The 14,574-nt window shown below is 37.0% G+C and overlaps 1 protein-coding gene across 3 annotated transcripts in view; it reads right to left on the reverse strand.

Annotated features, from left to right (window-relative positions):
• The window catches only part of LOC117716464 (complement factor H-like), a 52,880-nt gene that overhangs the window by 8,210 nt on the left and 30,096 nt on the right, over window positions 1-14,574 (reverse strand). For all 3 annotated transcript variants that reach the window (XM_076941297.1, XM_076941295.1, XM_076941296.1), the window contains 5 exons: window positions 14,245-14,421; window positions 11,690-11,872; window positions 10,930-11,139; window positions 7,681-7,854; window positions 6,894-7,070 (listed from right to left, as the gene is read on the reverse strand). In XM_076941297.1, the coding sequence (XP_076797412.1) occupies window positions 6,894-7,070; window positions 7,681-7,854; window positions 10,930-11,139; window positions 11,690-11,872; window positions 14,245-14,421 (921 nt within the window). The remainder of the gene's footprint in view (window positions 1-6,893; window positions 7,071-7,680; window positions 7,855-10,929; window positions 11,140-11,689; window positions 11,873-14,244; window positions 14,422-14,574) is intronic.

Raw genomic sequence — 14,574 nt, forward strand, 5'->3', positions numbered from 1 at the left:
AAAACAGAATTAAGACATTAACAGAAATGTACCTGGTAGAAGGTATATAATAGATTATATTTCTGCTCATAGAATTGCTAAATTATCTTTTACTTGAAGCAAAACTAGCGTTTGAGAATGGTGCTCAATATATGTAACACAGAATGCTAAGGGAATCCATATATAAAACATGGGAAGTGGAACTGTTAAATATACTCAAAAGATTCTTCAACATATAGCAAAGACACATGATGCACTATGTTCATAGCAGCCTTATATATAATAGCCAGAAGCTGGAAAGAACCCAGATGTCCTTCAACAGAGGAATGGATACAAAAAATGTGGTATATTTACATAATTGAATACTACTCAGCTATTAAAAACAATGAGTTCATGAAATTCTTATGCAAATTGATGGAACTAGAAAATATCATCCTGAGTGAGGTAACCCAATTACAAAAGAACACGCATGGTATGCACTCACTGATAAGTGGATATTAGCCCAAAAGCTCGCAATACCCAAGATACAACTCACAGACCATTTGAAGCTCACGAAGAAGGAAGACCTAAGTGTGGGTGCTTTGGTGTTGGGAGCTGACTTTTAGCAGAAAGCGGCTAGATTTTCTCTGCAGCCATCTGGAACCATATACCCTGATAAGAGATTTGGTTTTCAATAGCCTACAACAGCTGAAGCACACTCTGATATCCCACATATTTTGTGTTGCTGTTTACTGCCCCCAGCTGCAAGGCACACGTGGTAGCCATGCCTGCAAGGCATTCAGTTCACGTGCTGTCCACGTGCTATCCACGCCATACATGCCTGTAAGGCGCACAGTGCATGCGCTATCCACGCTATAGACGCCTGTAAGGCTTACGTCATATCAACACCTGCAAGGCACGTGGCAAAAGTGTATAAATACCTCAGAATTCCCTTCAATAAAAGAAACTTGAGACTTGATCAGACCTTCTGTCTTGTCTCCATTCTTCACGACTCCTTCCCCTGCAGCCCCACTCTCTCTCTTGACCAGAGCACTTAGCCCCAAAGCGTTGAGGCAGAGTGCCGGTTCGGTTCACAACACTTTGGTCCCTCTTAGAAAGTGGAACAAGATACTCACGGGATCAAATACTTAGACAAAGTGTGGAGCAGAGACTGAAGGAAAGGCCATCCAAAGACCACCTCACCTGGGGATCCATCCCATATACAGTCACCAAACTCAGACACTATTGTGGATGCCAAGAAGTGCATGCTAACACAAGCCTGATATAGCTGTCTCCTGAGAGCCTCTGCCAGAGACTGACAAAGAGAGGGGATGCTCGTGGCTAACCATTGGACTGAGCATGGGGTCCCCAATGGGATCTCCAAATGGAGGAGTTAGAGAAAGGACTGAAGGCCCTCAAGGGGTTTGCAACCCCATAGGAAGAACAATAATATCAACCAAGTAGACTCCCCCCACCCCCCAGAGCTCCCCGGGACTAAAATACCAACCAAGGAGTACACATGGAGGGACTCATGCCTCCAGCCACATATGTAGCAGAGGATGGACTTGTCAGGCATCAATGAGAGAAGAGGCCCTTGGTCCTGTGAAGGCTCCATGCCCCAGTGTAGGGGAATTCGAGGGTGGGTTGGCGAGAGTGAGTGGGTGGGGGAACACCTTCATAGAATCAGGGAAGGGGTTATGAGATAGAGGTTATGGAGGGGGGGACCGGGAAAGCAGATAATATTTGAAATGTAAATAAGGAAAATTATTACAAAAAACATTAAAAATTAAAACAAAAAAACATTTAAAAAGTAAGTATATTTTTCAGATTTTCATTTATATATAAAATGTCAGTATTAGTAAAGATGGCACAAACACAAACACCTAGGGTAACTTCAGTAACAAGTGGTTAGGAAACTGTTAGAGATAAACTCAAATTGTGTATGCAAACCAATAAAAGATACATGCCGAAATAAATTCTTGAGAACTACTCTAAAGAGAGGGAAAGTGAAATAAGACTAAGAAACAGAGAATATAAACTCAAGTTAACAAAAAAACCAGTATCTTGAACACACTAATACTTATTTCACATGTAAAAGATCTCAATACAGAAATTTGAGAGGTGGACTAATTAGTTGAAGATTCCTTATAGAACTGGTGTAAATTTGTGCATCATAAATGTATAGTTCATATATGATAGCAAATGACTTTCTGAAGTAGTTTGAAAAATTTCTGCACTTATGAAAATAAGTCTTATCATGTAGTCATAGAACACTCCCATATGTTGAATTCAATATGTCAGAAATAAGGAAATCCAATGACAAAGTCATAATATTTTATTATGTAAAGATACTGTATTGTATTCATATACAACTCAAACAAATATTTTGAAAGTGGTTTCTCAAGCCACATATAAATATTATTTTATAAATTTAATATTCTGTAAATAAAGTAGTGGCTTAACATTTAAAATGATGAATTGCCCCTTAGTTCAAATTGTTCCTCTAATCTGATAGAATCTGTGTTGAAAATTTTCTCTTACATTTCTTCATTAAATTTATGAAAAGAATAAAAACTTTAGCATGTCACTTTATTTTCACTTGAAAATATGCTTATCATAAAAATTACTTCACTTTATTTTCACTAATGTGCAATAAGTAAGTATATTTTCAAGTAATATTGGGAAATGTGATGACCTATATTTTGTTGGTTCTGCTCAAATTCCATCTCACTCATCACTTCTACACCTCCAAATATTTCAAAATGTTTATTACATTACTGTCTTACCAGATAGATATTTAGCCATGGACCTCTTTACTATAGTAGCATTTTCCACATGTGGCCATGGATTTTCTTACTATACTAACATTTTTCACCTATTGTAGATTCACACAGGAACTATCTAAAGGGCAAAAGAAAGAATCATCACTTCTTTGTTTCTCTTGATTATCTAGCCAACACATTAAATTCCTAATATATTTCTCAACATATGATGGTTGTACCTCAAGATCCAGCTATACCATACTTTGGCATATACCCAAAGGATACTTTCTCCTACCACAGAGATGGTTGCTCAACCATGCTCATTGTAGCTCTATTCATAATAGCTAGAAACTATAAGCAACCTAGACATCCCTCAACAGATGAACAGATAAAGAAAACAGGAGTATGGCTACAAAACAGAATATGACCTACCCATTAAAAAATGAAATAAAAAGGTTAACAAGCCCAAAATCCCAAGTAAGGATGCTTCAGTCTTCTTGGGAGGAAGAAGAAAGCAATCACAGGAGGGAGGGACCTCGGTGGAAAAGGGGACAGGGCGGGGAAGAGGGGAACATGATCAGGTATTGGGTTGGGGAATAGGACTGTAGCCCTGAGAGTTAGCAGAAAGAATGGAAACAGGCAACCTTGGGAGGTAGGAGGTAGGGGGACCCTCCAGAATGTACCAGAGACCTGGGAGACTCTCAAGACTCAAAGGGAGGGACCCTAGATAAAATGCCTTACAGTTGAAGAGGGAACTTGTAGAGCCCACCTTCAACAGAAAGACAGGGCTTTAAGGAAGGGATGCGGTTGCCATCCCACAGTCAAAAACTCTGCAGGGACAAAAATATAGAAAAGCCTGAGGAAAAAGAGGTCCAACAACAGACCAAAAGTGGTATCCAGTGCAAGGAGAGGTCCCAAGGCCTGACACTATTACTGAGGCTATGGTGTTCTCATAAAAGGGACCTATCATGACTGCTCTCTGAAAGACCCAACAAGCAGCTGAAAGGGTCAGATGCAGATATTTACGCACAACCAATGAAAAGAAGCCACTGACTCCTGTGGTTGAATTAGAGAAAATCTGGAAGAAGCTGAGGAGGAGGGTAACCCTGTAGGAGGACCAGCAGTTTCAACTAACCTGGACCCCTGAGATCTCTCAGATACTGGACCACCAACCAGGCAGCGTAGACCAGCTGATATGAGGCCCCCAACACATATACAGCAGAGGACTTTCTGGGTCTGGTCTCAGTCAGAGAAAATGTACCTAACCCTCAAGAGACTAGAGGTCCCAGGGAGTGGGAAGTTCTGGTGGGGTAGGGATGAGGGGTGGGGACATCCTCATGGAGATTGGGGAAAGGAGGTATGGATTGTGCAACAGAGGGTGGACTGGGAGATAAAATCTGGCCTGTAAAAAAGATTAAATTAAATTAAAAAAAATAAAATCATGAAATTTATCAGTAAATGAATGAAACTAGTAAAATCATTTATCATGAGTGAAGTAATCTGGACCCAGTAAGACAAATATGGTATACAGTCACGTATATGTGGATATTAGCTGTTAAGTCAATGTCGCTAAGCTAAAATTTACAGAATCATACAGGTTAGGTACAGAGTAAAGACTGAAGATACTCTTCCTAGGAAAGAGAAGTAGACTAGTGTAGGACCCTGAAAGGATGATTTGGTCTCCAGTAGAGCACTGGTTTGAGATAGCCAAAGACCCAACAGGTGTCCATTGCCTGGGTAGGGACGGCACGTATCTCACCATGCCCCCAGATTCCAAACTCCTGACACATGGTCTATGATCTCCATTTGATCTTCCCCTTGCAGTCACATAGTATGCAGTCCCTCCCAAAGGGCACAGGCAGAGGTCTTGACTACAGGCCTTAGCTTCAAGAGATTTACATACTACTGAGATACCTGAAGGCCAGAGGGCATAGCCAATTAACCATTCTTCCCCAGACCCTCTTCCTTTCTCCCTCCCTATTTAACTCAGGTCTGCCCTGAGTTTCACAGGGGTGCACATCCAGATTCAACTACCATCCGCCATGAAAATAAAGCCTGTAAAACTCATGGACTTTTTTGTATCATTCCTTGGAAAGGCCTTTAATGAGCTGCTGTAGTTGTAGCTGTGGCACCTAACTTCCTGCCTGGAGGAACTTTCTGCATTTTCAGCCACCCTACCCATAGAATATATAATTACCAATGGTTAGCTATGGTGCCAAATTAATTGGGAGGGGAAGAGAAGACTGAGACAAGGAACAGAATACAGGGGGAAACAGCTAAAATTAAGGCCCATTAGTAGAACAGGATGAAAATCAAATATAGTTGAAGTTTCCAAAACACACACACACACACACACACACACACACACACTCAAAATAAAATCATAAAATAATGTGTGTGGGGGGGGGGGGAGAAAGAGATCCAACTGGATATCTGTTATCACTAAATGAAGCTTCCAGTATGAAGGATTTGGATACACATAACTGAATTGTTGGCCAAATGGGTCCTATGTGAACTCTGAAGCAACCCATTGCCAAGATAATATTTTGTGCTCCACAAACTGTCAGCAAGGCTACAAGATGTAAAACAACATGTATGTATTTCACTGAAAATAGAAAAGTCGAACTTGTGCCTACATAGAGACACAGAGATTCCTACACACTTGCATCTTTGATACAACATCTCTATTCAATGCTACCAGAAGAGAAACATAAACACCAGTCAAGCCACAAACCCTTTGATCTACAATGATATTCTGCTAGCAAGCTATGCTAGGAAAATTGTGACACAAACTTGTGAAAGTAACCAAAGAAAATCTGACTTGACTTAAGGCCATACCCAGCAGTGCTTGGGTGACAAGGACATTGAGAATAGATAGACCAGGGAACTAGGAAAAAAGCAAATACTACTACTCTAAGCAAGTAAGCAAACCAACTGATAACAGTAAAACGACTCCTCTTGGCATTCTTTTATATTCATAGATGAGTGCCTTACTTTTATGAGTATCATAAAAGCTTCCTTCTTCAGCATATGGGAAAAAATACAAAGACCCATACCCAGACAATATGTAGAAACCGTTGAACACTCAGCCATAAAGTTAAGTCTCCATTACATCCCTTTCCAGAAGGATCAGGGAAAAATGCAGAAGATGAGGAGAAAGAGTGTAAAACTAGAGAGGATGGAGAGCACCAAGAAAACACTGCCCTCTAAATCCAAATGATCATGATTAGTGGAGTATGAACTTACAGAGACTGAGGTAGCCTGCACAATACTGTACCATTTGGGATCCTAGAGATGAAAAGAGGAATGGACAGGTGTCCTCATCCATAACCCAGAAGAAAACTCTAACTGATAACACTTTGTAAATGAAAATTAAATTTTATTCAAAGGAGCCTTAATCAGGAAAGAAACTACTCTTAAGGGTAGACTAAGTGCTCAGTAGCAGACGGCCAACGGAACTGAACCCAAAGGCATCACTGGGGTCCTTGACTCCATACACCATATCGTGACTTCTCTTTTCTGTTTTCTTTTTAAAAATTGCATGTTCTTTTCAATTTTGTTTTTATTTTATATTATTTATATTTTTCTATATTTTCATCCTACAGATTTGTTGCGTACATATTATAGTTTCCAGTTTAAATGAGATTCCTGAGTATGCAAACAAATGGGTTTCTTTTGCCTTTTCTAGGTCTTTCTCTTCTTAGTTTTCTTCTATTCTAATGTGTTTTGAGTTTACTTTATTTTATTATTATTCCTTAGAAGCCTGTTTGCTTTCTAATGAGAAACACATGTGGGTTGATCCAGATGAGACAGGAGGTAAGACAGAACTTGGAGGCAGGAAGGTAAAACCATAATCAGGATATAGGACATCATAGATGACTGAAGGTCTCACTGCTAGATATTTTCCTATCTAGCATCTCTACCATGAGCTTCTCAGTGTAAATTTACATTTATGAAAAATGGTCCAAGTATAATGATGCTGACCATGGAATCGAACTCTGAACACCATCAGTCTATCAGCTTGATGACTATTTTTAAAATTCAATGCATTTACTTTAACCAATGCATTTACTTTAACACGAATCAACTTCATTTGCCTTTAAAATATATGTCCATTTTAAAATTATGCTACACATTTATTTCCATCTCTGAAACTAAAGCACACCAAAATACCTTTGCACACTGGATTTCCAATCCACTTGCTCTGAATACATGTCACAATGTTGGATCCATTCATTTGATGATTAGGTAAACATTTGAATGTCACCTGTTCTCCTGACCTATATGAGTTTTTTGCCTCTTCTATGAGTATGGCATTTTCAAACTTGGGTAAATTGTCACAATCAGTTCCTAAAAAGAAAAATAATAAACAGGATTTTCCTTTCAGAAAATTGTAGAATGGACATTATATGAACAATATATGATCTAATAGGGTCATAGAAAACAATGTAAGACTTTGTCACATTGCCTAGTTCCAAAGTTATGAAAACAAAGTGGGAATGACACTAGATAAAGAATCCTGGTGGTTATAACTCTTAATATTTTACATTTTATTTTCAATGTTTTTCCTCATACTTTCCACACTTATGTTATATATCTACATAGTTATTTCATCAAATGTAAATTGCTTATAATGACCATTTCAAAATTTCAGGGCATATATTTTTACAATAACATTGCTTTAAATTTTTCATTGCTGTCATAAACCTGTTAAGCAGAGCCAGTGTGCTCTAGGAGAAGCCTGGGGTTGCTGATTGTTCAGACTACGTAAAGGGAAAATGAAATAATTGTGCTGAAATTATCAAATTATATTTCTAATAAAATTGTATTTACCTCCCATCATTCAGAACTGTCTGCCATTGCTCTTTGATATGTTAGACTTATAGCTTGCTTTCTTATTTTACTACATCTATCTTGAATTATATTATATATTACATAAAGAATAAAAATAAAACTGTACTTATGCATTCTGGTGGCCTGGACCACTTTCCTCCTACACATTTAATAAATGCTGGTTCATCAATTCCAAAGCCTTCAGAACAATTATATGTAACTTCTTCTCCATACTGGTAACTGTCTCGTTCTTGAGACACAAGACCATGATGAACTGAAGGTGGATGCCCACAAGGAATTCCTGAAAAAGACACAAATGTGAATAACATAGTTAAACCATTTCACATTGCACTAATACAGAAATTCACTTGTATATGTCAGTTCTGTATGTAGTACTACTAGAAAGAAATGTTAACAAGGAAGATGTGCCAAAATAAAGAAGGTGGACAGTGCTTCCAAATACCCAGTTCTGTTGTCTTGTATTTGTTAAACAGCTTCAAAGCTAAGCAAAAACTTTGACACCAATGTGTTCCACATCATGAGTGACAAAAGGAATAGTGTTAGAAAACCTACCATATATTGTGGGGTAAGGAGGATTGTATTGTGGAAAAAAGACACTTGAATGTAATACCTGGTAGCAAATGAGATACTGCAACTTACATAAGTAGATGAAGTCTGTAGACTATATATCATATTTAAAAACAGAAATGCAAAAGTAAAAGTAGATTTCTGCCAGGAGCAATCTAGGAGAAGGTAAAAACTAGCAGGTGATCTTCCTGAGATGGTTTCACCATGGACTATAAAGCATGATACATTTACTCTTTTAGGTAAGGCTGGAGGGGTTACAGTTTAGGAAAGATTTCTGCTATTAATATGCTTTTCCTGTTATTATTATTATATATTATATATAATTATATATAATATATATATATATATATATATATATATATATATATATATATATAGCAATTACTAGGTATTAGCCTACCCATTAAAGCAGATTTCTGCAGAACAATGAAGATGCACCATATTATAGTAATGCTATGTAGACAAAAATGATTTCTTAATTCTTAATGATTATTTCATAAGAATTCCTAAAATTGTATTAGGACTTATTAAGTCTTTTATAATAGGACAGTTATTAGGTACTTTATGATATTAAAGCTGAAATTAGAACTCTGCCAGTCTTCAAGTGTCATGAGTTAATCGCTTCTGAGATAGAAAGGTGGTATTTACAATTAATACATTCCAAGAAGTTAATTGTTGTAAAACAATTAACAAAAGGTCATAAAAAGTGAACTAACAATTTATTGTAGGTGCAAGGACAGAAGATAAAATATTGACAAGGTTTATCTATATAAATCTTCTATGATAACTTAGTTATGGTCTTTAACTCTCCATAAAACTGTAGCGTTAGTGACAGATAATGGATGTCTAGTCTTAATCAATGCACATGTAAACATTCTCTGTTGTAAACTTTTTTCAATTTATGAATGAAATTTATGTTTGAACTTTTAGTAAACATATGCAAAGAAATAAAAAGGAGGCTTGGAAAAACCATGCTATTTATTCCCCTAGAAAAGATACAAAAACTTGGAATGATTATATTATATGCCATTATTACATCAGAGCAGGAGAGTGCAAGATTAGGGGGCAAAAGAGAGCAAGATTAGGAAGAGGAATAGGAACAGCAGAGTAGAATAACTTAGAAATCAAAGGGAAACTTAGAAATTAAGAGAGCAATGCACTAAATGCAGAGGGAAAGAGGGACAAAGAAGCTGCAGAGAGAGCAGAAAGAGCAGGCAGGCTTCTTCTTGCCATGGAACAGAACAGGTATTTTCATAATATCAAGGCATGCTTAGTCTTACTAAAGAGCACAAAGCTTTTTTCTTATAGACTTTGGTTTAATTCACTTAGCAATAAAATGGTAGAGGCTTTTTATTTCTCTATGCAATAAAGATTGGAGCCCCTCCCCCCCTTTAATCCAGAACGAGTGAGTTCTTTTTGTGCTAGCACCTGGCCTTTGGCTTCATATGCATATGTAAGTATGGATGTGCATTTGTAAGTATGTAATTATAAATGTAGAGCTGAGCCCAACTGTTTTGCCTGAAGATATATGAGTATGCAAGAATAAATTTGTATATAAGTGTATGTGAGTTTATCCATAATTGCTTGTGTAAAAGTTTTTTCTTCTGCAAATGTGACTCTTTTTTTCTGGTTCAATAAAAGTTTATTTTCCAAACCTCCCACTAGCCTGCCAAAGGATCAAGGTTTCTGGACAGGCAAGAAAAAATTTCTACCAATTAATCCTTTATTTTATCCCCCACTGTTAGGCTACAGGTGTTAGTCACCCAAGTCATCAGTTTTTAACTCTCAGAATGAGCAAGAAAGTTTTTTAGGATTCTTTTAGAAGTTATCAACAAGCATTTAGTGGCGTATATTTTGTCTAATACTACTTATGTTTAGGTCCCCCAAAGTACACAGGAATCTGCAAATCTGCACATAAGATGCTGTTCCCAGTTGGTTTTGATTGGCAAATAAAATTGTTGTCAGCCAATGGCTAGGCAGGGAGACAGAGGTGGGATTTTAGGATCTCCAGGCAAGGGACTGAGGAAGGAGCAGGAAGGATAGAACTGTTATGGCAGGAAGAGTGAAGATCAGGCCAGAGAAGGCAGGAGAGAGAGAGGGGCAGGGGAGAGAGAGAGAGCCAACATGTAAGAGCAGGGGAAGAGTGTCCCCAGTGACCCCCCCAACCCCCACTGCATCTAGGGCAATAAAGACGGAATATTTTAGTAAGTAATAACTCAGAAATATCGGAGGGAAGTGTGTTAGCTGCGTGGAGGTTTGGAGTGCCCCAATCATTGAGTTGTTTAAGGCATACTAAAATATAAGATAGTGTGTGTGTGTGTGTGTGTGTGTGTGTGTGTGTATCATTTGGGAACTCAAAACATTGGTGTAGGCAGCAAGGGACTCCTGCCATCACAGATGGGGATATTTGAGTAGGATTAATTGGCAATTGCAACAATTTAGTATAGTTAGAAAGCTGTAAGGCCAGAGACCATCAGTCTTTAAAGTTACCTCTGAGACCATCAGTCTTTAAAACTACATCCAGAGGCCATCAGTCCTTAAAGCTATCTCTATGTTCATCTCTGTCCAGCTTTAATTACAGGCTAGGCAGACTCTTGGTAAATTTCAATACAAACAATTCAACCAACTAAAGCAGCATAGATTGTATTATGAAAATAGAAATGTATGGTTAAAATATATAAATGAGTATGTGTGCCAATCTAAATCATTCTTTCTTTTGTTTTGATCAAAGGTAGATTATTGGTAATGACTTGTTTAAACCCAGAATGACTTTTCATGCCAGTCTCACCAACACAATGAGGTGGAGAGCTCCATTTTCCCATGTGGCAGGTTACCCCATTTTCTTCAGATATCCTGAAGCCATCATCACAGGTATAGCTGATAGTTGTTCCGTGTTCATAACTGCTGGACTCAATTGCATCTCTCCTTTCTTCTGATGATCTGGGTAATTTAAGAGATCCATGTTCTATTTTAGGGGGCTGGGAACATGGAATTTTTGCTACACAAATAACAAAAATGAAATCGTCAAGCAGAAATAAAATATTTACATTAAAAAAAATAAAATAAAGGACTTCCTCTCCAACCTATGCCCAACAAGGCCATCTTCCCCTACATATACAGATGGAGCCATGGGTCCCTCCCTATGTGCTTCCAGGCTGGTGGTTTAGTCCCTGGGAACTCTATTTGGTTGGTATTTTTGCTCTTCCCATGGGGCCACAAACCCCTTCAGCTCCTTTAGTCTTCTCTCTAACTTCTCCATTGGGAACCCAGTGGGTGGGTGGGTGAAGACACATCCTCATAGAAGTAGGAGGACAGGAGATAGGATAGGGGTTTTCCCAGTGGGGGGAAATGGAGAAAGGGCATAACATCTAAAATGTAAATTAAATATCCAATAAAATTAATTAAAAAACAAACAACAACAAAACAATAAACAAAAAACAACAAAAATAAAAACAACTTGAATTATCTCTCCACAATATTTATAGTATGCCTTTTCAATACATATCCTTTCATCTGAGTTCTAATGCTATAAAGTCATAGCTACTGACCAATGCAACGTGGCAATGACTGCCACCTTCCATCTTTGCAAATCATTTCTTCTGGGTCCTGAGTTAGGTAATTGTCTTGGCAAAGAACAGATACTTTTTCTCCATCCAAGTATTTCACTGTGGTTTCAATCACTTGGGCATTTGGAACCTGTGGTGGAGGAGGGCAGGATATTTTCTCTATTCCTAGAAAATATAAAAAATCAAGTATCTTAAATTATTGAAGTAATAATTTTCATTAAATAGTAAATTAATTGTGGCTATGTAGTAATTGTGGTCTCTATTTTATATATTTTATATATTTTACTTGTATAACAATTTAGTACAGCAATTCTTGTTTTTTTAAAAATTTTTTCTCATTCAATTTTAATGCAGTTTTACATTATTTTGTAAAATATATTTTAATTATTTCTAGCATTTATAATATAATGCCTGTATTATACACTTAAATACATTAAGATTAAGGTTACATAAACATTTCTTTAGAGCTGTCTGTCGATGTTTATGATCTAATATGTTGGATTAAATTAAAAGTCTTCATGAGATAGTTTACCAATGTAAGTTGGTTTACAAAAGTGGTACCTACTTTCTAGTTAATATACTAGTGACTTTTGTCATTGCTCTGACAAAATACCTGACAATAGCACAATGGAAAGGAAAGAAGGAAGGAAGGGAGGGAAGGGAAGGGAGGGAGGGAGGAAAGAAAAAAGGAAGGAAGGAAGGGAGGAAGGAAGGGAGGAAGGAAGGAAGGAAGGAAGGAAGGAAGGAAGGAAGGAAGGAAGGGAGGAAGGAAGGAAGGAAGGGAGGAAGGGAGGAAGGATGGGTTTAATATAGCTCACTGTGCAGGCAGCAATGCCAGCAGAAATGTGAAGGATATTGTATTCAGAGTCAGGAAGCACAGAGAAATTAATACTGATATTCAGGTCATCTTTTCCTTTTCCTTTACTTCAGTATATTTACTGATAAAATGTTGTTACCCACACTTATAGTGGATCTACACACCTCATTTAATGCAAACTAGAAATGTCCTCTCAGTCATGATCAGAGATTCCTAGGGAATTGTAGATTTTGTCAAGTAAACAATAAGAATTACTTATCACAACAGTAACCAATTTGATATTGGCTTTTGGTCAAAAGGAGTATGGAGTGTGTTCACAAATGGTATGTAGTATGCTATTCAAAATGTCAACTACCCTGGACATTCTATTTAACATGAACTGGATAGAGATGTGAAAACTGATGGTTCACATCCAGGGTAATGTAGTACAGGTATTAAGGCCCTTCTGACAAGTTTTATCAAAATCACTACAAAATCAAGACATTTTAGATTCACTGTACAGATTAATAATATGAAACAGTGCTTTCTAAGTGGTCATTAATAACTTCAAGTTTTTCTATTTCTGCTTAAGTAGAGTAGAATGCCCAGAAAAAATTAATTCTGTGTAGTAAATGCATTTTTCATATCCTTTGAGCAGCTAGCTCACCAGACAGGAAAGAAAAACAAGTACCATATTATTCATACTATAATCAAAATAATATTAGATATGATAAGGCCAGAAGTAAGTATAGAACAACATGTGGATTTCATGAACATATATTTAATAGGTTAATTTTGGAATGGCATGAAATATTTTTCTATGAATTTTAGTCTTTAAGAAATAGTTTAAAATTTCAAGTTAGGCAGGGCCTCCAAAATGACAGTTACAAATAGAGATAGGGGAGCAAAAATAGTGAAATGAACTCATTGGTACTTACCTGGAATAGGAGGTATCATGTTAGTCAGTTTTCTAGACAAACAGATGAATCCTTACAAGAATTAATAGATTATTAGATTGACAGCACACACTTGTGTTTCAATCAGAAACACATGATGATGAAGCATACGCGTCAGAATGGCACAATGCATTTGTTTTTTGTTATAAAAGAATTAGAAGAAATGGGACGCTAAGTGTAAGAGACCATTGGGACACAGAGGCAAATTCATGTTGATCAAGTTTGATTGAGTGTTTTACATTACAGGTCACTAACGTATGTAATATATTAATTTCTAAACCAGTTTCCGTATTTAAAAAGTATTTTTACAATATGTTAGCTATAAGACTCTTCATACATGAAGAGGTATCTGCCCCCATGAAATCCCAAATTCATGCTCTCCTAAACAAGACCTGCAGGATGCAAATACTAGTTGATATGTCAACATAGATAAGGAAAATATTACAAGGCCTTTTCTTTAGATGAAAAGATACAGTTAATTAATGGCTATCTAGAAAGGGAGAATCAATCTTCTCGGGGCATGAATGAGCCAATAAATAGGTTGTCCAATCTCAAGAATTTAGCATTAAACACACACACACACAGGCACACAGACACACACACACACACACACACACACACACACACACACGAATAGAAGAGGGAGAGGGAGAAAACATATAAATTCAGAATTCACATACGAAATTCTCAAAATTTTAATTTGCTTTAAGAACTCAAAGATCCTATAGTTGTGGGTGAGAAAAGACCAAAATATTCACTACAAGACAGAGTAAATGAGGGCTTACTTGTACAGGTTAGTTCAGGATCCCATCTTCCATTAATGCAAATTGAATATCCATACTTCTGCTTTCCTCTACATTTGTAAGTGATGCTAGAGTTATGAATAAATTCACCCTTCTCAGGTTTATTTGCCACTACTACAGCTAGTCTTGATGCTTGACACTTCTTAAGTTGATCTGTTGCTACATAAAAATATTTCCATGGAAAATAAAATCAATTTTCAGTCACATGAAAATTTCTAACTAAATACTAAATTTGACAGAATAAATAATAAATATTTATAGATTTTATTATTAATAACTGTTTACCTGTAGACATGCACCAAAAATATAAGC

Source organism: Arvicanthis niloticus, chromosome 10, assembly GCF_011762505.2.
Source record: "Arvicanthis niloticus isolate mArvNil1 chromosome 10, mArvNil1.pat.X, whole genome shotgun sequence".
NCBI lineage: Eukaryota > Metazoa > Chordata > Mammalia > Rodentia > Muridae > Arvicanthis > Arvicanthis niloticus.